Source organism: Polyodon spathula, chromosome 13 (genome assembly GCF_017654505.1).
Source record: "Polyodon spathula isolate WHYD16114869_AA chromosome 13, ASM1765450v1, whole genome shotgun sequence".
Lineage (NCBI taxonomy): Eukaryota > Metazoa > Chordata > Actinopteri > Acipenseriformes > Polyodontidae > Polyodon > Polyodon spathula.
This window is the reverse complement of record NC_054546.1, coordinates 41,267,379-41,291,144: the sequence shown is the minus strand read 5'-3', so window position 1 is coordinate 41,291,144 and position 23,766 is coordinate 41,267,379. Positions and strand designations below refer to the sequence as shown.

The following is a 23,766-nucleotide window of genomic DNA, read 5'->3' as shown; positions in this document are numbered from 1 at the left end:
CCAAAATAAAACCTGGAGCGCTCTATTGTTCACATCACTCCCTCCCATCCAAGAAATATTACATTTATATAAGTAGACACTAATCCTGGTACCAAATGAAAAATGTCAGCAATATAGATAGATAGATAGATAGACAGATAGAAAAGAGGTTACCTTTTTCTTGGCAGGCCTGTGTGTTGCTGCTTGTCTCCCGATGTCCACCCATTTAACTGTACGCTGTCTATTGTCCCAGTCTGGCACCTGGTCCACAGGCTGCTGGAAGGATATCTTAGAGATCTTACACTTCACTAGCTGAGCTCTGAGGGTTACCGGAGTCTCAGTCCGAAATGTCATAGTGATATCCTTTGCACAGCCAGAATGGAGATGTCCAACCTAAGCAAGAGTATACAAAAATGTAATATAAAGCATTGCAAAATAGAAGTTTGAAAACATCAAGTAAAATATGAACAGCCAAAAGAACCTGTGGGGAGAACTTGAGCTGTGAGCTGTCCGCAGGCCACTCGAACCGCACTGCGTCTGCGTTGCTGTGATTGGTCATAGTGAAGGTCTCCTGATAGGCTCTCCCAATGTGACAGTATCCCAAGTAAACGTGTTCTGAATGGTTTGCTGAAATAGAACAGGTAAGTATAGTGTCATACCACTACTCAGGGGAGGAGGCAGAGGACGTTTGTATTGTCCAGTGTTTGTTTTCTTAATTTGTGAATATTATGCACAAATAAAATTACTTATAGATTTGTATGTGTTTGTCCAGTTATTGCGGCAGGAACTCAAAGATGTTCTGATATTCTTATTTTAATTATTTATGCAGTTGTGGCTGTGATACACATTGTATGAGGCATCACGTATTCTGCCGCTCTCACTTACTTCTATACAGATTTGTATGCTTTAATCAAACACAGGTATTTGCCCATATAGGCCACACAGCATCACTGCTGAATCCCCATCATTCATTCACAGCTGTGAACTCACTGTTTCTCTTACCTTCCTCTGTGTCCTGGTCTATCAATAACTCTGGAATGTCCCAGGTCTGTCCAGCTTTGTGGATGTTATCCAGGGTGATTTCATCCTGATATCCCTCTCCTAACAGCTGGACGATGGTCTCTTCATACTTGTTGTCGACCACCAGGAGACGCAGGGTCACTTTGTAGCGCTGAACTGCCAAAGGGCTGAACAGAAGCCCAAACTCTGCAGATTGCCCAGGGCTCAGGATGAGCGAGGATGTGTGTGCATTTCTCCCTGACAAAAACAGCAAAAACAATTAGTACAGAACAGCTCGCAATGCTATTACCCACCCTGTCTGAAAATGTACATGATGAAAAGCAAACACTGAACAGTGCAACTGAGGCTCTTTAGTGTTTTTTTCTGTTAAAAAAAAAAAAGACCAGGGAAGGATCTGCTTTGATGAATTAAACAACGATTACTGAGACCCATTAACTTCTAGATCAGCTGAATAAACCCTGAGGTTTGGCATCTCAATTGGGCTAATGGCAGGGTAAATGTTGGTTTAGGAACACTCTTACCTGACACGATTCTGTCATCCTCCTTCCTGGACTGGGATATGTAGGAACAGTGGGTGTTTGGAGCTGCTTGCAGAGTGAATGCTCCATGCTCATCCAGCAGGTCAATGTTAACCTACAAAAGAACATCACCAGCTGGCTGACATTGGACTGGCTTATATGTTAGTTAGCCTCACAGGTTAGTCTATGATTGCTTTTAACATTTTTTGTATTCTATAATGTACTGTAAAATAATCATATAATTTAAAGAACCAGCAAGAAACAATAACAGTTTATACTGGTGCTTTTCAATTTAAATGACCAATTTATTTACTAAAAGGTTTTGCAATATCCCTAAACTTCACAATATAAACAAAAAGTAACGTTGTAACCCAATCCCTCTCATGGTGAAAGGGCTGCTGTTCCTCTCACCTGGGCAGGGACATTGCTTTCGTTCTTCAGGACGAGAGGCAGTTTCTCAGAGCACCCCAGCAGCAGGCGCCTGAATATCAGCAGTGGGTTTCCTTTCTCGTTCCGCAGTGAAGGGCGAAGTACAGTCACTCGAGGAAGGTTCCCGTCCCCTGCTATATCGAACATCAATGACTTTGTCTTGGTAGGAGAGCCGGAACTAAAAGACACATGGACTGTGCTGCACATCAATACAACTCCAAATATATTTGCTATGCCTCACTAATGAACAGCAATACTTTCCAACCATACACAGTACAATCATCCAGAGGCACTTCTACTGAAAAAGTGTGCATAGCAAACTTTCAAATCCCCTCCACTGCACAAGGTGACAGCTCTTTTAAAATAAGGAAAACGCTACAGACAACGTAGTAACTTACTCTCTATTAAGTAATAATTCCCATTCCTTGTTGGAGGTAGTTAGTATCAACACATTTAAAAGAAGTCTGTTGTATTAAAAAATATTCGCCTTTATAGTGAGCAACAGAGGGAAGTATATGGGAAAGAGCTAACACATTCAGTCAGTTTGAATACAACAGAGTTTTTTACTACTGTATTATTCTTGGTAGTAGCATGGAGGCAACTGGATTTGGTTTTGATTGTTTGATGGACTGAAAACAAATGATAGTTTTGAGACATGCCTTTCGGGATACCTTGTGAATCCTTCAACGGCAGCTTCAAATATGCACTGGTAGTTCTGCATGGTTTGCGGGTTGAACGTCACCACAGCAAATGAATGTGAGTGACTCGGGACACTCATTCGCGTGGGTTCCACTTCAAATACTTCAGTGATACGAGCAGCAGCCTAAAAGAAATAATCTGTTCATATCTTCTGCAAAAGGAACATTTAGTAATCTTTTAAAAAAAAAATAAAAAATCTGATCATCTGTCATGGAAAGGAATGTATAATCTATTAAATAAATATGAAACATTTCTCTGTGCTACTTTCTTTAGTGTGTTTCTCAAGCAGAAATGTTATATTGTTATGGTATATGTGCAAGATCACAAAATCCGATTAGCAATACAACGGATGCAGAAAATAAGTGCATGACAACAATGGTGTTAGTAGTCACTTTTTTCATAAACCCTACCTTGCTAGATACAGGTTTCACTGTCAAGGACAGGTCGCAATGCACTTTTCCCGTGTTGATGATTTTAAACCGCGCTTTGACCTGCCGCCCCACCAGGACATTGTTGAACAGAAACTTGTTTTCATCCTCCACAAAGATCCCACCGCAGTCCATAGTCTGCAAGGACTGATAAAGGTTGATGTTCTTGCAGATCCTGTGCTCCTCAAAAATGGAGGCTATGTCATTCGTCACAATGCCTAGGAGCCAATACAGAAACAAAGGTGAAACAGCAATGGAAATTACATGTACAGCTATGGCCAAAAGTTTTGCATCACCTAGATTTTTAGGATTGAGATTTAGATATTTTATTTAACATCATGTAATCAAAGAAACTACAAAATAATATCGCAAACGTCTACTGGAAGCCATAATAGTACAGTATTTCATGTTAGATTTCAAAATGTCACACTTTTCCATTTTTGTTAGTTTTTCATTAAGTACCTTTATTGAAAACTACAAAGCGTTATGCAATTCAATATGTTAACGCAACATTATTGCAGGTTTCATTCGACTTTCTGAAGCAAAATGAGTTAATTCTATAGGATGATGTAAAACCTTTGGCCATAGCTGTAGATACAGTCCATCATATTGGACCCTGTCACCCAGCTGTGAAAATATTTCCACCAATTCTCTTAACACAGAAGCCTCCATCCTAACTCATCCCAGATGTGCTCAATTGTGCCTGCAATCAGGGGAAAGTGAAGGCTTTAGACAGCACAAGTCATCCTATGATTCAGCATGTACATGAGCATTATTCTTCAAGTCAAGATGCTGAATGAAAAGCACATTTTCCAATACACCAAAACACACAACCAATAGCTGTCACTCACCAACCACTGCTTATAGAGAGGTTCGTATACAGGTTTTATAAGCATGCTCTGCTCCCTTATGTTTTGGTGAGGACTCTCATTTCACACCTACTCTGTATGCAGGCCTCAGCCACAAGCCTATAGGCTATCCCACGTGGCTGGTCCTCAGGGTCTCGGTCAGAGATGTCAATGGCCACAAACTCCTCGCACTTCCCAGCCTGGTCTGCCGCACAGTCCACTGTTATGACCTGGTGACCCCCAGGGGCCAGGGTTCCGAACCCTGGGGAGACAGTGAACACCCCCACAGTGAACCGGGCCTGTGGAAACAGAGGCAAATATTACAATGTCTCGTATGACAAACTACTTACAGAACATGCAAACCGTGTACTGTGACCTTTTTCTTTAAAGTCTGAGGTAGTGTATAAATATATGTAAAATAAAATAATTCAGGACTGGAAGGGTTAAAAGCACTGGTATATGCTGGTAAAATTAAGTGAAGCTTTATTTATATAATTATATATTATAATGAGTAATTCCAGTAATAGCAATATTGAGTAATACCAGTATAATGAGTATAATGATCTTGGGTTTACACTGTACAAAGATTAAAAGAATTCACTGCAATGAAAGTGGGGCCGTTTTCCCCAGTGACCTTCGTTAAGTCAGTACCCACTTGAGGAGTGATGCCCATATCCTTCTGGATGGAATCGCTGCGCCTGGCTTTGCTGAGCAATTTCCCAGGGGCGTCCTCACAAGAACGGTTGCGCTTGGCAGGACCACTGAAGGAGGAATCAACAAAGACCAGCAACATCATGGCAACGTTACCAAAAAGATTTTAGCATGATAAATTTACTGGATTAGCTCATTCTATGTTCAGCTCCATTTCTTTTGATTAGTATTATTAATATCGAATACCTAATTGATTTACAAACAAGTATGGACCGCCTTCAATTATATATGCATTTTGTTTTTTTAAAGAATTTGTGTACCAAAAAAAATGGCAGCACTATTTTTTTTCTTGCCAGCTTCTTGCAGATGTATTTCAAGCTATTAGAAGAAGGAACATGTTTTAGCCATGATAGTGCCCTGCAAAAAGTAGGGATCCTTTCTGAAACATAGAGTTACTTACCCTTTCTTCTGTGTAAGCATGGGCAGCTCCTTCATCATTTTGAAGATGGTGTATTTTATTTCGAATTCCCCCTTGTTTTCGATGGTGAAAGTGCGGATTTTATGGATGCCAAACACGATGGCCCCGAAGTTGAGGTCATTACCCGGTACGAAGCTGTACTTGCTGAACAGAGAACGAATGGAGACCTTTACTGGAATGCAGGCTATGGTCTCTCCCCCTTCAGACACATTCGGCTCAATCACCTGGGTGAAACCATAAAATGTGCATTAGTTCTATATGCATATATTCTGCACCACTGCTGGCTTCTGGACGCCTTGCAAATCTGTTACATTTTTATTACTGTCTGAAAAAAGGGTACAACATGGTGAATAAAAACAGTAAACGTGTGATGCACAGTTGCACTGAACTATACCTTGCAGCGCAAGATGGCCTGGTCTTTAATCACCACCTCCTTGCGAGATCGGAAGAGGATCTGGACCTGCATGGGGCGATCACTGGGATTCAGAGTCCCCTTGTGGGGTTGGATGGTGAACAGAGAGTGCAGGTCAGGCATGTCAGGTTCTGTGGCCTCCAGAGTAAAACTGAAAAACAAGGCATGCCGAACACAACATCACAATACAGTGAGGTACCATCTGTTTGTACCACACATATTTAAACACTACCTTTTATTTCTGTGTTATGTGCTTCTTGCAAATCTCACAAAGGTAATATTGCTTGACTGGCACTGCATTTGTTCTGATCCTACCTGTACGCAATCTCATATTTGCCTTTATTCTTCAGAGAGACAGTCAGCTTTGCTTCTTCTGCTACTTTGATAACCCCAAAGTCAAGGCCACCATCAGTACCTGAACAATAAGAAAGGATAAGATAATTACAAGATACAAACTTCTTTACTTTCAACTTCTCCGAAAAACATACTTTAATAAACTAGGTGCATATCTGCATATTGAAGGTAGTACTCAAACTTTATAAAATAGCATAAACATTTTGTGATATTTATTGATCTATTACCGGACCAACTCATTTGGAATTTACTTCACAATGTCATGGCTCTATTTAAAACCAAGAACAACCAAGCTGAATTCCTTCTGTACAAGGATTTTGCCCGAAAGCGTACCTCTGGGGAAGCTCAGGTCCAACGCCACATCATAGGCCTCCGCATGGATCTGGATGTTTTCTGTATGAACGATACCAAGAATGTTTTCCACATCTGACACCTGGGAATCAGGAAAAAAATAAAATAAAATTAATTGAAAGACATAAAAAATTAATTACATTATCTTTTTGTAAGCACTTTATGTCCCAGATGTTTATTTATTTATTTATTTCATTTTTTTAATTCATTGTCTTAATGATTGGAACTTATTACAATTTAATATGAAAGTATATTTTGGTTTATGCAAGATATTACATTTGAATTCCTTGCGCATTGTTTTATCTTTTTTGTTCTGGTCAAAGTGACTTTCTAAAGAGTAAATTATGAATATCAATGGTAACAATAAGACAAGGGTAACTGGTTCAGTCTCGGGTACCTCGAGCCTGATGGCCTTTTTCAAGTTGATAGGTTTCACTGCCCTGAAGTGCATCTGTAGAGGGAATTCAGACTTGGGTTCGATTATCCCCTGGTCCTGGGTCACCAAGAATTCATCCCCCAACATTTCTAACCCACTAAGCTTCCAGGCCACAGGCAGCCGGTTGCTGTTTCTTAGGTGGATCGTCTTTGTATCCTTTCTGTGAAGGATAGTCTGTGATTAGTGCTAATCAGTGGCTGTAAAATGAGACAACAGTGTACTACTTCACATAAATGCTGCTATTATTTTTCTCAATAAATAGTAAATAGTAAAGTCTAGCTTTATTTTAAAAATGTTTTGGTTAGTATAGCAATTGATATATGTATGGTATAAACATCTAGCACCTGAGATAGTTTGGATACCAGATTGCTATCTTTCCCCCCCAAAAAAACATTTTAGTAGACCAGGGTGCAGGTTAAAAAAAAAAGTGTTTCGTGATTCCAACATCCACACGGGCGCACGCACACACACTAACATTATGACCTCTGACCTGTGCAGGAGGATTCTGTCAAAATGAATACTTTTCCGGTCTAGTTCCAGTTCGGGTCTCACTCCTTGGCAGGAGACCTTGAACAGCACTGGTTCTGGGTTTTCCTTGATGCAGCAAACCACAGAGTCCTCAAACACACCTGGGGCAGTAGGGTAAGCCCAGATAGACAGTTCCTGAGAAATAAAAAAACTTTTGTTACCAAGTGAACCACATTCAATTCAAATATGTTTGATCTGTAGTACTGTTACAGTTAATCACGTATGTGACAGCACGCAACGTATAATCTAACACAGGCATTTGGGGGAAAAAAGATGTATACACCATCCATTTATACAATCATGGCGGTCCCAGATACCTGTTTTTCATTGGGTTTGAGGGATATAGTAGGCGGGTCCAACAGGAAAGTGGTGGCTTTCGTGTCATGTTGGAAGCAGAAGAAAATCTCCGTATCGAAGGGGGAGTTGTTTTGGATCGTGAGCTTCTCCATGTTTTCTGGGTATTTCCCTTCCTTGTACCTGCCAAACAAAACCAGGTGGTTGTAAAAAAAAAAAAAAAAAGATGTACAGTTTAAAAAGTGTGTTTTAATAGACAATTTCACCATGTTGAGGATGTAAAATTAAAACTGCAGCAAAAAAAAACAATTTACAGTATTTACCTGTCTCTTGTTTTTCCACAGAGCAATGGGCCAAATTCAAACACATCTGTCTTCATAATGTATTTCTTGTGGATAATCTTGTCTGGCAGGCTCATCTTCTGACGATGAGCGAACACCACCCTAAAACAGGTGAGATAAGAAAATGTGTGCAGCGATAGAAAAGAGTAAAATGAGAGCTGAATGAGACTGCAACCCAGTGGCACTTACCTGGGGTCCCTGTTGATTGATGGGAAGGCACACACTCCTCTGCAGTAAAGTTGATAGCGTCTCTTGGTCCCTGTCAGCTCAAAGTTCAGGGTCTGGTCAAACGTGCCCACCAAAGTGGAGTTGAAGTGAATTCTCAGAGTGACCTCTCCGTTCGGTGGGACGAGCCAGCGAAAGGTGGTCAGCCTGAGGGAGACACAGCAAACTGGACTGCTAGTGATCAAGTCATAAACTTAACTTGGGGTGTAACTTGTTTCAATTTTGTCTTTGAACAAAATTGTACATCATGAAATGTTTTTTTGATCTCATTATGCATCATACGAGAAGCCCATCGGGACCATTACATAAATCATGATACACATCATATCAAAGTCCTGTAATAGACCTGGCTGGTATTAATCATGACACACATCACATCGCAGTACTGTAATAGACCTGGCTGGTATTAATCATGATACACATCACATCGCAGTACTGTAATAGACCTGGCTGGTATTAATCATGACACACATCACATCGCAGTACTGTAATAGACCTTTGCTGGTATTAATCATGACACACATCACATCGCAGTACTGTAATAGACCTGGCTGGTATTAATCATGATACACATCGCAGTACTGTAATAGACCTGGCTGGTATTAATCATGACACACATCACATCGCAGTACTGTAATTGACCTGGCTGGTATTAATCATGATACACATCACATCGCAACATTGTAATTGACCTGGCTGGTATTAATCATGATACACATCACATCGCAGTACTGTAATAGACCTGGCTGGTATTAGTCATGATACACATCACATCGCAGTACTGTAATAGACCTGGCTGGTATTAATCATGATACACATCACATCGTATACTGTAATACTGTGGTATTATCATGATACACATCACATCGCAGTACTGTAATAGACCTGGCTGGTATTAATCATGATACACATCACATCGCAGTACTGTAATAGACCTGGCTGGTATTAATCATGATACACATCACATCGCAGTACTGTAATAGACCTGGCTGGTATTAATCATGATACACATCACATCGCTGTAATAGACCTGGCTGGTATTAATCATGATACACATCACATCGCAGTACTGTAATAGACCTGGCTGGTATTAATCATGATACACATCACATCGCAGTACTGTAATAGACCTGGCTGGTATTAGTCATGATACACATCACATCGGGCTGGTATTAATCATGATACACATCACATCGCAGTACTGTAATAGACCTGGCTGGTATTAATCATGATACACATCACATCGCAGTACTGTAATAGACCTGGCTGGTATTAATCATGATACACATCACATCGCAGTACTGTAATAGACCTGGCTGGTATTAGTCATGATACACATCACATCGCAGTACTGTAATAGACCTGGCTGGTATTAGTCATGATACACAATGTATTGTAGTACTGTAATTTATCTGGCTGTTATTAGTCATGATACACATCATATCGCAGTACTGTAATAGACCTGGCTGGTATTAATCATGATACACATCACATCGCAGTACTGTAATAGACCTGGCTGGTATTAATCATGATACACATCACATCGCAGTACTGTAATAGACCTGGCTGGTATTAATCATGACACACATCACATCGCAGTACTGTAATAGACCTGGCTGGTATTAATCATGATACACATCACATCACAGTACTGTAATAGACCTGGCTGGTTTCTACAAGTTTCTCAATAGAAGATACATTTCTCTTCACTTTTTTCTAACCCTTGTTACAGCAGTTTTGAACAGGCTGTAAGGTGGCAGTGGGCTGGCGTGTGTACCTCTGGCTCTTGTCCTGGAGGGTTTCTCCGGTGATACTGCCCTGATCAGCGTCAGATACGGGGGTCAGAGCGCCGAGTGACGGTGAGTGGGTGTCACCCGCCCGTTGGCCCTTCCTGGTGGTTGTACGGCGCTTCTGGGTGTCAACCTTCTCTTTCTTCAAACGGCCCCTGGTAGGAGTTACCGCATCCTCCTGAAAACGTTACAGTGCATATACACAAGATATATATAGATATATATATATAGACACACACACACACACACACACACACACTGCATGTATACTGCTAATGTTTCTTTCAAACCATTAAGCTAACGATCAATAATATCCACTGCAAATCAGGTGCCACTCTGTAAAGAGTATTATTTTTAATAAACCCTTTAAATGTGAAGTGTTTGCAGTGACAGAGGAATGTCAGCCATACATCATATAGAACATGATCCTGAAGTAGAATTTGCCCTTCCTTTTGCCTGAAAGTCTACCTTGAGGATGCTGATAGAGCCCATTGAATCCATTTCGAGTTCTGCCTCCTTCTTGTCCTCCACAACATCCTCCGACGATGGCACCAAGAATTCGAAATGGCTCAGGTTATCCTGGCCATTCGGGGGTGTCCTCTTCCCAGGGTAAGGCACCACTGCAAAGATTGTTGAAGGTGGTATTGGAGGGCCTTTGGGACCCTGCCCAAGGCCATCTAAAACCTAGAAAGAGAAAAAGAAGGAAAAGGTATCTTTCTAAAGATTTTATAATACATATTTAAAAAAAAAACATTCTGACAATTTAATTACAGCCAACTGTTAGCTGTTGTGTTTTATGTGCAATATGGATGTTATCAGTTCAGTGGGTGTTGTACTGTATATACAGTGTCAGTGTATAATAAGCTATCGCTAAAAAGAGTTGATACATGTTTTTGCCAGTGGACGAATGTTGACTGCACATATAGCAACGGTACCTCATCAAATGGAGGCAGCTTCCTGCTCTCAAGGATCTTCTGTCCGCTGGGGTTGTCTTGGCCAATGACGTTCAATAGGATGTGGGGTACCCCCACTTCGCCCCTGGCCTCTAGCTGCTCCTCTGCTTCCACCCCATCTCCGTCTGCCGTCTGCGGGCTGGGGGCTGGGGAGAGGAAGGCCTTGATCTCTCCGTCCACTTTCAGCTTGTCTATCTTCTCTTTTTCCAGCCGTTCTTTCTCTGCCCTCTCCTTCTCCCGTTCCTTCCTTCCCTTCTTGCCCGAGGGGACTGTTCGCTCTGGGCCTGGTCGCTCTGGAACTGGTCTCTCAGGGATGGGCTCCTCCCCCTCCTGTGGGGTCTCATCAGGGGTGACTGGGCGGATTAGGATCCCCTGCACCCGGTCCCAGTAGTCCAGAGTCTGGGAGATAGCTTTCAGGCTGTGATTGTACAGTTTGAACCTTTGCACGAGCAGCTTCTCACCCTCACTCATTGGCTCCTTCTCAGCCTCCTCGGGAGAGGAGGGGTTCACCTCAGGAGGAGCAGCTTTGCCATCCTTTCCCTCTTTGATCTTTTTCTTCTTGTTCCCGTCCTCTACGTCACTGGGTTCGGTGGGAAGGGATTCAGGCTTTTCCTGGTAGGACATTTTTCTTTCGCCAATGAACTGTTCCATCTTTGTGTCTGAGCGCCCCCCAGAATTGATTGTCGCCTATGAAAGTTAACAGGGTCAATTTTGAATGTGTTTCTCTATTTGTAAATCTGTAAAAATAAAGGGAATGGGTTCTGATTGCGTGCTGTACCTGTTTAACACCCTGCTGGCTCTTCTTCCCTAGCAGCTGATCCTCTTTGCTCAGCTCCTTCAATTTTCCTTTCTTGTTCTTCTTCTTCATCTCCTCCTCCTCTCGCAGCCTCTCCAGCTCCTCTTGCTGCCTCCTCTCCTCCATCTCACGTTCCAGCTTGAGTTGCTCCCTGATGGGATGGGACACAAAAACAGAGGGCTCAAAGCTCACAGGGACAGTAAAGACAGTAGTTCGTATTCATGTAGGCCCATTCCACATCATAAATTGTTATAGCAACATTAAGGACTGTACAGCAACATTAAGCGAGTGCTCCAAACTGAAACACACATAACGTGGAATAGGCCTGTAACTGAAAGCATTGCATATGTCATATAGTAGAAACAAAATGCTATTAGCACATATTAGCAGTGAAAACAGTTTTGCGAGTTCTGTGTGTAATGAAATGACTGTCATGGTGATTTTAAAGAGAGATACAATACAGCTGAGCTTGTATTCCGTGAAGGAGTAAGGAAGCCTGTGGGGTGTACTGACCTGCGCTTGCGTTCTCGTATCTCATCCAAACGCCTGCGGTCGATCCTGGCTCTCTCTTCATCTGAAAGCGCATCATACTCCTCCTCATCCATCTCCTCCATACGCACCTTTTCCCTCTCAATACTCTCCTTCAGCAATCGCTCTGAGAGGGGAAAGCAGATTTGAAATGGCAAAGGTAACGCCCTGACCATCTTTAACAATGCCTATTTACGATGAAAAGGCATCAATCAACCAATCAATCTTTATTTTATATAGATTTAATCTTTATATCTAAAAGTGTACTAACTTTTAAGCCACAAAAGCAGTAACTACATTGTTTTATAAAATCAGCATGACCTTACGTCCCCCTTTAGCTGGCCCTACCTTGTTCCTCTGTCTGGGCTTTTTCTCTGGCTTTGAAGGCTGTGTAGTCGTGCTTGAGGTTGATCAGGTAGATGTACCGGCGGTTGTTGAGAGCTTTCAGGATGGCATGGAGAGTGCTTGTCATTGAGCGGGAGTACAGGGTCTCCAGGCTGTCAAACACCATTCCTCTGTGACAGTCATTAAGCTGAGGAGAGAGAAAAAGGTAACAGAATACACAACAGGGTGCTCTGACATTGTGAATGAGGCACTGGTCTTTATAGAAGTTGACCCACATGGGAAAATATAAAGAACAGATGGATTTAGGAACAGTAACAAAACCAGGTTTGCGTTGAAGGTGGTGGGATTTGTACACATCATAACCAACTGTTGTTTAGCCTGTAAGCTGTGTCTTAGCCCCTGGACACACTGCAGAGTTCACCACTCCTGTACCTCATCAAGCAGCTCCGGTCTGGAATCCAGAAGGTGCTGGACCAGTGAGGGTCTTGGTCAGTATAAGTCTTTATTGGCTGATGAAGATGCAGACTCTTCCCCTACAGATTTCTCCCCTGTCACTTTTCTTGCTCTTCACACACTTGTACTGTACCTGCAGCCTCTCGGCCAGAATATCCACCAGCAGCTCTTCAGGCAGGGTGCAGCTCAGGAGCCCCAGCTCTCCTGCCACACTGGCACTGACACTCAGCCTGCGCTGAGGCAGCCCTGCAGGGACCGGGACACTGACGCTCTGCAACACAAACATCAGGGACTCAAACAACAGGTGAGTATAAGAGGTGGAGTGGACTCATTAAAGCCACAGCAAATACCAGACAAATTATAATACAATCCATTTCCAGCTCAAGTGGATTTCCTACAAAGCAAGCCAACATGCTTAGCATTTCATTTTAATGTTCTTTTTTCTTTACATAAAAAGCAGAATTCAAATTCACATGAAAGCATATGACATAAATATGTGTAACATGTCATGTACTCATCTATGGTACGCTGAGCTTTTAGAACAATAGTGTACAGCAGGTGTTTAATTCTGCTACCACTGTAGAAGTTTTTCTTTTTTCTTATTAAAAAATCTAATCATAAAAAACAACCCAATTAAAATGGTGTTTTGGGAAAACTGGTGCTGATATAGAAATCCCTGTGGATGCAATTATAATAATGCACTTCATAGATGAGGCAATGTGTGGACTGATAATTTTAATAGCTGTCTAGATGGCCAGGACAAGACGTATTCAGTTTACAGTGGAAGGGTCACAGCCAGCAGCTTCACGCACAGTACCTGTGAGACAGCGACGTGCTCAGAGGTTTGCTGTTTGTGGGTGTGGGAGCTCTCTGTTTTCCCTTTGCCCCCCACGGTGCTGGCTTTGTTGCGGGTGGAGATAGAGGAGTGAGGCCCCTGTTTGCCCTCGCTGGTCTGGCTGCCCTCTGCTGTGTGTTTGGTAACTGCCTCGACACTGAGAAAGCCAGGAGCCTGAGTCCCTGCTATTGCTGCCTCTGCAGCCGCCTGGGCAGCTGATCAAGAACAAATGCAAACCATTACTCATCATTCACAGTCACAAACTGCTTGAAGGACCGTCTGTATCGGCTCTAAAGTACACAGGTATTACATATATATATATATATAATATATATATATATATATATATATATATATATATATATATATATATATATATAATTGCAAATCCAAAGAAGTTCCCCTAGAAAGCATTTTGTAGTTTTGCATTGCATGAGGATTTATATATTTAGCATGTCAAGTCATCTGGATATAAATAGCATGGGGTCTTTTGAAGAAAGTGCAAATGTACATGCACATTTTCAGAGAGGAGAGACATATTTCACTGTTTTATTCATGAACATCCTGTGAGTGAATCCAACTCATAATGGAATTAAAAAAAAAAAAAAAAAAAAAAATCAACACATAAATACATTTAAATAAATAAATAAATAAATAAATAAATAAATAAAAACAAACAAACAAACAAATACAAAATCAGTGCAGACATCTGTCCTTTAAAACGCTTTAATAAAAAATATGAAGCAATAAATTTCCTTATCCTACTGCCATTAAGACCTTAGAGTATTTGCCTGCCTTTCAGCTTGGGATCAATCCCAGAATGCAGGCTGCCATGCAGCTATTTTGAGAGGCAAGTTGTAAAAGCATCCTGGAGACTTTAAAATTACAATAAATTAAATGCTGAATTGTAGCCTGTGCTCTGTGCAAAGTCCCTTGGCGAAAGGCAGATTTTGTTTTGCAGACATTGCAATACAGGAACTGTGCACTCACCAGCATCCTCTGCTTTCTTCTGTGCTTGCTCCACAGCAGCCCTGGCACACAGCTCTCGAGCCCGCAGACCGACAGGGCTGTTCCCATTTGAGACAGCTTCCAGTACCACGCTGTCAATGTTCAAACAGGGAGTGCCGTAGTGCTTCGCCAGGGTCACCGCCGTACTGGTTTTCCCTGTTAAAAAAAAAAAATAAAAAATATACACTGTATTTAGTTAGCGATATAAAATACATTTCCATACTTCCAGGAGGAGTTCAGTTGATAATAATTCTTTCTATAACCTTCATTAGTTTAAGATTACTAAAAGCAAGCAGGAATAAATAATTAGAGCAGGTGCAGTATTCTGAATGTATTCTGACCTTAAACCAGAGACTAAGGAGGATTTCTCTACCTGGGTGTCACCTTTGACTAATTCAGCAGATGGGCTAACCATTGTGTTTTGGAAAAAGGTTGGATTCTCCTAACCAGCTGACAGGTGGCTTGTCTGCCACCACAGTTCTCCCATACACTTCTGTCCTAGAGGAATGAACTCAGTCATAAACTAAAGCAAAGACCTGCGATTCAAAGATGCTAATTCTAACAGCTATGCTGTCTGTTTAGTACACAACCTGTCACTGGCGTAATTTACAAGGGGGACGCAGGGGCAATCGTGACACCATTTCAGACATCTATGATCTCAATACTATAAAAACATTTTCTATTTGAACACTGGGATCTTATTGGTCGTAGAGTAACTGTGAATACCCCTGTCCTCCGAAGAGTTCACGACACCAATCTGAATGAAATGAACGTTTACTTTTAATTGTATTACTATATACCCTAGCTACAGAAACTGCCCATCCCACCCACACACACTTTTGAAACCAAAGTTGTGTCACTGCAACCTGATTGTTCTGCTTACGGATGACCCATTGTTGCAAGCCTTACCTGACAGAGGGGCTCCGTGCACTATGATGGCAATGCCTCTTCTGTTTCTCGCAGCGAGGCCCTCAGGGGAGAGGTCGATGCCCATGTACTTGGCTATGACCTTTGAGACAGGGGTCGTATCCAAATCTCCCACCCCAACACTGCTGCTGCTTTCAGTAACCGCTGCCTTTGTGTCTTTGGAAAAAAAACAAAAAACATAACTTTATTTTTACTGAATATTCTACATATCAAAAAGTATTTCATCACGATCATTAAGTTTTGGTTTACTTAAACACACAGCTTGTTTTGAATGCAATACCTGAAGCTCTTTCCCCCCTCATCTCCTCATCTGCCTCCTCGCTCTGGGTGTCTGTTGGCCGCTGGGTGTCACTCTCCTCCAGACTGGGGGCTCCAGTTAGGTCTCGCCTCTCCCCTTCTCGCCTCTCCCCTTGCTCAGACACACTTCTGTCTTCCTCCTCCTTCTTTGAACCTGGGGACCAAATCAGCCTGCCTCTTAACTGCACCTTCAAAACAATCCCATTTTCCTTTCCAATAGATCCCTAGCCTAATGAACCCATTTGATTGTGTTGGCTGACTCAGCAGCAGCCCTGGTGTCTGTATACAGAAAGTGTCATGTGGAATTGAACTGGTTTACCTCCTTCCTGCTTGGGCTGCTCCTCTCTCACTCTCCTTAGCTCCTCAAAGTACTCCAGGATTTCAGTGGGCAGCTTCTCCCCTGGGGCCCGGGGGGGTAACAGCATGATGTTGTGACAATCGTACCCCTTAATCATCCGCAGAATCTGAATTGGAGTCAAAGCGTGTCAGTGAAAAATATGGGCGGAAAACTAAATCATATCATCAATCAATAACTGCAATATTTTATGACTTGGCATTTTTTTTGCACTAAGCACTGACAATTATTTTCTAGCTAAAATGTAAGTATGTTACCATGGCTTTATACTTTACACTGACTAAATGGGGCACAATGAGAAAGTTTCCTACTTATTGCACGAGACAATATCCTGTGCTGTCTGATTTCAATCTGACCCAGAGTGCCCTAGTGCCCAGGGGGTAATACAAGTTAAAGGGGATGAAGGAGGGTCCCACCTTTTCCTCCTCCAGGTACTGCTTGTCATACTCCAGGGCGTAGAATTCAATGGGGAAAGCACAGGGATTCTTCACCAGCACATCCACATCGTCACCATTGTTGTGGGGCAGGATCGGTCCGAACTCCAGCACAGTGGGGCTGAAATCAAGCCGCAGCTCTAGACCCTTGCCCTGGGCTAACAGCATCACCCGGTGGCTGCTCTGGGAAATGCACAGAGCTAGACGCTGACTGTACAGTTTCTTTTAAAAAAAAAAAAAAATAAATAAATAAATAAATAAGTTGCATTTAATGGCAACTAAGAAATCCTTTTTTTCATCAAAATAAATGACAGGTCAGGTGGTCCCTACCTCTTCTGCAGGGCTGAATTTGACCTGGATGTTGATTCGCTCTCCTGGCAGCAGCACTCCAGAAGGGGGCAGCATTTCAAACACTAGAGGTTCAGCCTTCAACTCCTGTCTTGCCTTGCGTCGCAGGTGGAGGGGAACATACTTGTCAATCTGTTTGACACAAAAAAAAACATTACAATAAAACAGCAGCACAGTACATGTGTTCTTTACAGGAACTGCACATCATAGGACATATATATAATGATTATGATGGATACACTACACATTGTATGCAATACAGTGCCCCCCCCACCCACAAATAATTAATTTGGTCATATATTTACCTGTATAAGGGCCTCCCACTAAATCACTGTTTTCAATATTTCACTATTTCACAGCGAAATGAAGCGGGAGCACTGCAGTCAAACTGGCTTCACTGGATATCTATGGACATTGACACAGACAGTGAAAAGTGTTTTTGCTGGGGGATCCTGTTATTTACCTTTTTCATGGTCTTTTCCCCCTCATTGACTGCCCATTCACAGGTGACTTGCAGGTGGTTGTAAAGCTGTACTGTCATCACTTTGCACTGCCCACACTGTACTGTGCCAAACTCTAGTTTATCAGTGGAGACAGTGAGGGACGGCAAGGTCACGACAGCAAGCAACCGGACATGAATCGTCGGCCCTCCCAAAACCTGAAGAACACAGGTAACAAAGATATGTTAGCATTACTTCAACATGCAAGGTGCAAGATATTATCACAGCCTACTAGTAATACAAAGAAGTCAATACATTCATATAAGGTCTTGAACCCTTGCCAACCACTGAGCCCCTTATGCTCACACGCCCACCTGTATTGGCATCAGTACATCGATCTCTCCCAGGTTGAGATTGGCCCCTCGGGGATCGAACCTCACTTCAAATGTTTCTGTCTCACAGTAGGGCAGATTCTTCACCCTGTCTAGCTCTGTGCTGAAACCTGGAAGAAAAAAAATATACATATATCACTTTATCTAAGAAAAGATTTTTGAGCATTACCTTGTCTTAAAGGTGTAATACCCAACTGGCATTTCATTATATGAGCAAACCTATAGAGTATTGTTTTAATATGTTTTCTTGTATGGACAGATGTTTGTTTTTAGGAAAACTTGTGACTCTTATAACATGTGAACAACTTGCTGGATTCATTTCAGCAATGAAGTCCGAGCACACACCTGAGGACAAGCCCACTCCTTACCGTTGTTAGCGAGGTTGCGCCTGTCTGCATGGAAGGAAACTGGGAGTGGCCCTGTGTTGGTCACCTTAACGATGTGAGTGCACACATTGCCATGAATCACATAGCCAAATTCCAGGGTGTATTCAGCTAAGCAGCATCTGTATTAAAAGCACAAGGCAAGAATGATCTAGCGGGAAAGGCATTAGAAACCATTTCTTTCCTGGCAATTTACACCTTTTTACTGCTGACACGACAGGCCCTCTGGGTGATAAGAATAATAATCACCCTCCACTTAATGCATGTAAAAAATGATCTGACAACATAATTGTGGCGTCCTAATAAAGACTAGCGGTAATTGGTTACCTGGACAGTTTCTTGCGCCATTGCTGGATGGGGTTGGAGTCTTCACTGCAGGAAGAGATGAACCTCTCCTGTTCCAGGGCGTGTTCCTTCATCAGCAAACGCTCCACTTCCATCTGGAGCAGGGAGTCATACTGGACACACAAGGCAAACAGGAAATGTTATCGCAAGCTCTTACTGCATAACTTATTTATCTAGGTTCACAATAGGTACTGTAGGAAGCTTACGAAGCCAAGCCAAGCAGTAACCATTATATTGCTCTTGTGCTGGAATCACATAATGACTCTGTATGTTTGTTACTCACAGATGTAATGTAATCTTCTGAAGACTGGTCTCCTGTCACTGTCCCTGGCCGGCTGTACGCCTCCTCCTTCCATCTCTCTCTCTCCAGAGATCCCTTTGCCTCTTTTAGCATGGTGCTGTAACACTTGTTACCTACAGAGGGGGAAGAGGTGGGGGAAGGAGGGTAGCAAAAACAGGTAAACGGTCATAAAACGTGTAGGACATGTTTAAACCATAAACTAACAGACAATTATTAAACCCTACTTGTAAGATTTCTGGGTAGATCCAGGTAGATCCTGGGGAAAATGCCCTCTCCCCTCACAGAGATGCTATCTGGTTCGAAGTAGGACACCTGCATCTCAAAGCTCTTGTGGAAATGCTCTGGAACCCCAGGGAGGTAAAACACAGACAGCGTCTGTTCTGAATTAGCCTCAATAAAGCCCTACATAGAAAAAGATAAGTTGATGGTAGTAAAGGAAACAAACACAATGAAGCAAGCTGTTTGAAGTGATGTGTTGGGCCTTTTAGCACACTGATGGAGTGAATCAATTTTCCTGATGCTTGACCTCTCCTTATACTCACTGAAGAAGGGATGACCAGTGGGAGTCCAGGTCGAGGATTGTTGGGAGAGGAGTCCAGCTGGACGCTGAGTGTGCTGAACACAAAACCAACCTTCCCTATGTTCTTCAGTGTAATCTCAGCTTCTGCCACGTGGTCAAACAGCTGGACAGAGATACAAACGACAGAGCTCGTCAAACATACTGCAGAGGCTGAAACAATGGCTGAAGTAAGGGCTGAATTCTGTTTATTAGGCTTTTCTGGGAATGGTGTAATCCAGCTTTATTTATTAATATTTAAATAAGAGTAAATTACCATGTTAATGTACATGCTTTAAAACACATTATTATACTTCAGTAATAACAGAACAAGAAAATATCCACTGCTGGTAAAAAGTAAAGAAACATTTGTACCAGCTGCCCGTAGTCTATCTCCTTCCTGTCGAAGGCATATCTGACCAGCGACGCTTCACCCTTCAGTGAGATTTCATAGGTGGGCCCCCCCTCCACCTCGCACAGAGCCAGCACCTGACTGCTGATATCTGCGTGGCCGTAGAACGTGAAGTCGATCTGCTGGGTCTCGTTGGGCTGCAGGATCCCATACAGCGGCAAAATATCAAACACCTGCCAAAGGGAGGGAAGCCACACCTTCAAAGCCAGGTCACTGAGCATAACCTAATGACATCTATACAGTAGAGTCCTTGCAATGACCACAATGTGAGTCTGCAACAGCAGGACTTGGAGTAATCTGGTGCCAGGCTGATTCAGTTTACTTTCTCTGTGAATTACCCAGACATAACGAATACCCTTGATATAAAACAAGGTACTGGATCTTACCTCTTCCACACCAGTAGTGTGATGTTCCTCCTGATGCTGGTATAGCGGCATGCTTGTGAAATCCTGGTTGTAAGATAGAGACAGTCTGTCTGCTTCCCTTGACCCTATAGGCTGAAGTTAAAATAAAACAAACAAAAACACAAGTCATACTGAAGCAATAAAGTTCTAACACTTTTGTTTATATTTGACTATATTTGTTTATAATATTTCACTTTATAATCTATAATAATAGAAAAAAATGGCTTATTAATGGATGTATTATACAGCAATCAAGAATAATGTAGTCATTTACATATCCAACCTGTCCTTGGAGATTAACTTGATATGAGTGTGATATATTATAAGAACATAAAACAGTTTACAAACAAGAGGAGGCCATTTGGCCCATCTTGCTCGTTTGGTTTTTAGTAGCTTTTTTTCCAGAATCTCATCAAGCAGCTTCTTGAAGGATCCCAGGGTGTCGGCTTCAACAACATTACTGCGGAGTTGGTTCCAGACACCCACAATTCTGTGTAAAAATGTATGTCCTATTTTCTGTTCTGAATGCCCATTTATCTAATCTCCATTTGTGACTCCTGGTCGTTTCTTTTTTCAGGTCAAAAAAGTCCATTGGCTGGACATTGTCAATACCTTTTAGAATTTTGAATGGCGCTGGTGGATGCAAGAAACACTACATAGATCAAATCTATATGATATCTGAAGGTGCAGTTACAGTATACTCCCGTACCTCTCTCATCAGGCTGTGGGCGCTAAGACAAGGCAAAAGGTATTTAGGGGAACCTGCTCCCTCTCTTCTCTCGTTCTCTGCATCAGTCTTCTCCACCTCATCTGCCTCCTCTTCTGCATAGGCAAAGGTCAGTTTGGGAACCTCGACCTCTCTAAAAATAAAATTATAAATCAGTCATTTCTTTGAGTAAACCTGCATTCCATTATCACTTCTTCGGAACTCAATACACACTTAACCATTCTGTTCCTCTAGTCCTCTTATTGTCTCAATGTAACTTTCCTTCTATCAATATATTTACAATACGTAACATTTTAATAAACATAGATGTGTAAACTGCTCTTTGATTTACCACTGAAGATGCTGTATGTGTGTGAACACATTTTTATAAACCAAGTAAGCCGGTTAAAGTCAGCAGGTGGCACTGTTGTATGTAGAATTCCTAACAAAATCTGATACAGGTCACACAACAGAAGAGCACTTCTCTGTATGTAGCTTCAGCACCTTGGAGAACGATGATTACACCTCTCACCTCAAGCCTCAAAATGTTTATTCTGAAGTTGCACATTGGACCAGGCTTTATGTTATCTTTAAATTATATAACAAAGTCAATACATAAATGCTAGACCCATTTCTGTCCTTCTCGTTATGTGATATTCCCACTCCAGCAGACCACATTGTTCAATGACTGGGGTGAACACAATCTCCTGACCTGTTTGAATCTGTTATGGCATAATCACCCCCCCTCATTCTCTGTTCCCTCTGCTCCTCTGTCTTTTCCTCAGTTTGGTTTTGTTCCTGACATCTGGGGATAGTAAGGTGAATGAAATACCAAGTCATCAACAATACAGATAAATCCACTGCTTTGCTTATTCAAAGAACAGCTTTCTAATCCCACTGTGTTATTTTTACTTTTATTTTTAAAATGTACTTACAGTTGTATAGTGTGTTTTTGTGCACAATTAGGAAAAAAAACACATGAGATAGTAGTAATAGTATATACTGCACTCCACATTGACGTGGGAGGCCTTTGCTCTGTTGATTTTTTGTAATGCAAATTAAAAGTGCAAATAATTAAATCTCCTTCCCTGTACCTTTGCATTGACTTAAAATAAAAACTTAAAATGAAGAGTGTTTCGAAGTACAGTATGCTTCTTCATAAACCTTTCATAGATGGAAGATCTTCCCAGAAGTATTGGGTTACGTTCAACTGCATTACTTTACCAGCAGATCTGTTTTGTAAAGCACCAGCACTGTACGAGGTATCTATCGTGTGTGTATGTGTGTTAGTCCCTCATGAGCATGCATGCCCCTGCACTCATGCACTGTGCTCTGTAACATGTTACAGTGCACAGTCTGACCAGGACTGCAGTGTCTGATTTCCACTTGACTAAACAGGAGCTAGTCTACCATGCTCTGCAAATTCAATAAAATGTACACATTTTATGTAAGATCTCACTCAGTCCCAGTGATGTGCAAAAAAACAAAAAAAAATAAAAAGAAAATAAAAACAACAGAATAGTATGGTGGATTTTTGTTTTGTTTCCTTTTAAGCACAAATCTATTTACATTCTCTTCAGTCCCAGCTGTGGTCAAAGGTTTGTAACTGCATTGATCCTTATTTATTCTTTCAAGTGATGACATACTGCAATGTTTATGTGTACTGATCAACCAATTGCCTGCAGCCCAAAGAGTTCATGTCTTAAGGACATTTTAAGATGTAACTTTGTCAGCTGTTGGTAATGTCAGCTGTTGTGCTGCTGTAAGCGCTGCGGCTGTGTCAGAAAATGAATGCTGGCCTTGCTCAAAAAATGTAGACGAGAACAAAACAAGCCTGAAGTCAATATGCTTTCCTTTTAATGATTCAATTGCTTTTCCAACGCAAACCTGCTCAGGTGTGAAACTCTGGTTGTGCAAGGTCATTTCAGACACATTCATTAAAGTAAAGTGTGCTTGCTGGCATGACTTGTTGCAGGGTCTTAGTCATGAAACCATAAATACTTTCTTTGCTACTGATTGACAAATTCAAAGTGAGTATGCATAATGGACACATTTTAAATCATGCCACAGGTCTGTTTTGAAGAGATGGCATTTGTGACAGCTCTTGGGAATACTGATAAAAAATGGTCTCTAACCAAAAGGGTTTTTTCAATTAATTTGAAAGGCAAATATACAGTAGAGAAATAAATGTACCAAACACTCCATTAATTTGTTGCCTAGTATTTCCTGGTATCTGAATTTTGATGTGCCATTTTCACATTTAATTATGACGCTGAGGATGTGGCACATTTACTGGAACTATTATCTAAAGTAGTTTCTTTAATTCAGTTTCTTTAAAATGTGAACACTGTTGTGTGTGTATGTATGTGTGTATGTGTGTGTGTGTGTATATATATATATATATATATATATATATATATATATATATATATATATATATATATATATATATATATATACACACACACACACACATACACACACTAGAGGGGCTTTCAGGGTTTCTGTGACCGAAGAAATCCAAGATGGAATTGTTTTCCTGTAACTCACTGAAGAGGTCCATCTATTATTTTTTTTATAATACATGGATACCCTTGTGATGCTAATACTAAAGAAGACAAGGTCAGCAGTACAGTTCTTTTTTTTTTTTTTTAATAGTGTTTTTCAGTGCTGTACAGAAGTTCTATGTCGTTATCTGTTTAGTTTCTCTGAGATACAAACCAGCTTTACATTTTTTTTTTTTTTTTTTTAAGTATTCTCACTTTAT

The 23,766-nt window shown here is 41.5% G+C and overlaps 1 protein-coding gene across 1 annotated transcript in view; it reads right to left on the bottom strand.

Moving 5' to 3' along the window:
- hydin (HYDIN axonemal central pair apparatus protein) overlaps nucleotides 1-23,766 on the bottom strand; it is a 76,113-nt gene that overhangs the window by 12,535 nt on the left and 39,812 nt on the right. The window contains exons 23-65 of the mRNA XM_041268928.1: nucleotides 21,712-21,804; nucleotides 21,003-21,153; nucleotides 20,276-20,386; nucleotides 19,853-20,062; nucleotides 19,464-19,604; nucleotides 19,146-19,323; nucleotides 18,904-19,034; nucleotides 18,603-18,733; nucleotides 18,261-18,397; nucleotides 17,875-18,002; nucleotides 17,524-17,718; nucleotides 17,043-17,192; nucleotides 16,695-16,934; nucleotides 16,243-16,387; nucleotides 15,907-16,077; nucleotides 15,609-15,782; nucleotides 14,682-14,855; nucleotides 13,674-13,906; nucleotides 12,990-13,127; nucleotides 12,407-12,590; nucleotides 12,044-12,185; nucleotides 11,513-11,681; nucleotides 10,717-11,421; nucleotides 10,250-10,465; nucleotides 9,769-9,959; nucleotides 7,956-8,138; nucleotides 7,749-7,868; nucleotides 7,449-7,608; nucleotides 7,094-7,266; nucleotides 6,565-6,763; nucleotides 6,150-6,249; nucleotides 5,778-5,877; nucleotides 5,445-5,613; nucleotides 5,033-5,274; nucleotides 4,577-4,682; nucleotides 4,016-4,220; nucleotides 3,056-3,291; nucleotides 2,618-2,769; nucleotides 1,929-2,124; nucleotides 1,521-1,632; nucleotides 982-1,236; nucleotides 461-606; nucleotides 154-372 (exon numbers count right to left, since the gene is read on the bottom strand). Coding sequence (XP_041124862.1) covers nucleotides 154-372; nucleotides 461-606; nucleotides 982-1,236; nucleotides 1,521-1,632; nucleotides 1,929-2,124; nucleotides 2,618-2,769; nucleotides 3,056-3,291; nucleotides 4,016-4,220; nucleotides 4,577-4,682; nucleotides 5,033-5,274; nucleotides 5,445-5,613; nucleotides 5,778-5,877; nucleotides 6,150-6,249; nucleotides 6,565-6,763; nucleotides 7,094-7,266; nucleotides 7,449-7,608; nucleotides 7,749-7,868; nucleotides 7,956-8,138; nucleotides 9,769-9,959; nucleotides 10,250-10,465; nucleotides 10,717-11,421; nucleotides 11,513-11,681; nucleotides 12,044-12,185; nucleotides 12,407-12,590; nucleotides 12,990-13,127; nucleotides 13,674-13,906; nucleotides 14,682-14,855; nucleotides 15,609-15,782; nucleotides 15,907-16,077; nucleotides 16,243-16,387; nucleotides 16,695-16,934; nucleotides 17,043-17,192; nucleotides 17,524-17,718; nucleotides 17,875-18,002; nucleotides 18,261-18,397; nucleotides 18,603-18,733; nucleotides 18,904-19,034; nucleotides 19,146-19,323; nucleotides 19,464-19,604; nucleotides 19,853-20,062; nucleotides 20,276-20,386; nucleotides 21,003-21,153; nucleotides 21,712-21,804 — 7,711 coding nt within the window. The remainder of the gene's footprint in view (nucleotides 1-153; nucleotides 373-460; nucleotides 607-981; nucleotides 1,237-1,520; nucleotides 1,633-1,928; nucleotides 2,125-2,617; nucleotides 2,770-3,055; nucleotides 3,292-4,015; nucleotides 4,221-4,576; nucleotides 4,683-5,032; nucleotides 5,275-5,444; nucleotides 5,614-5,777; nucleotides 5,878-6,149; nucleotides 6,250-6,564; nucleotides 6,764-7,093; nucleotides 7,267-7,448; nucleotides 7,609-7,748; nucleotides 7,869-7,955; nucleotides 8,139-9,768; nucleotides 9,960-10,249; nucleotides 10,466-10,716; nucleotides 11,422-11,512; nucleotides 11,682-12,043; nucleotides 12,186-12,406; nucleotides 12,591-12,989; nucleotides 13,128-13,673; nucleotides 13,907-14,681; nucleotides 14,856-15,608; nucleotides 15,783-15,906; nucleotides 16,078-16,242; nucleotides 16,388-16,694; nucleotides 16,935-17,042; nucleotides 17,193-17,523; nucleotides 17,719-17,874; nucleotides 18,003-18,260; nucleotides 18,398-18,602; nucleotides 18,734-18,903; nucleotides 19,035-19,145; nucleotides 19,324-19,463; nucleotides 19,605-19,852; nucleotides 20,063-20,275; nucleotides 20,387-21,002; nucleotides 21,154-21,711; nucleotides 21,805-23,766) is intronic.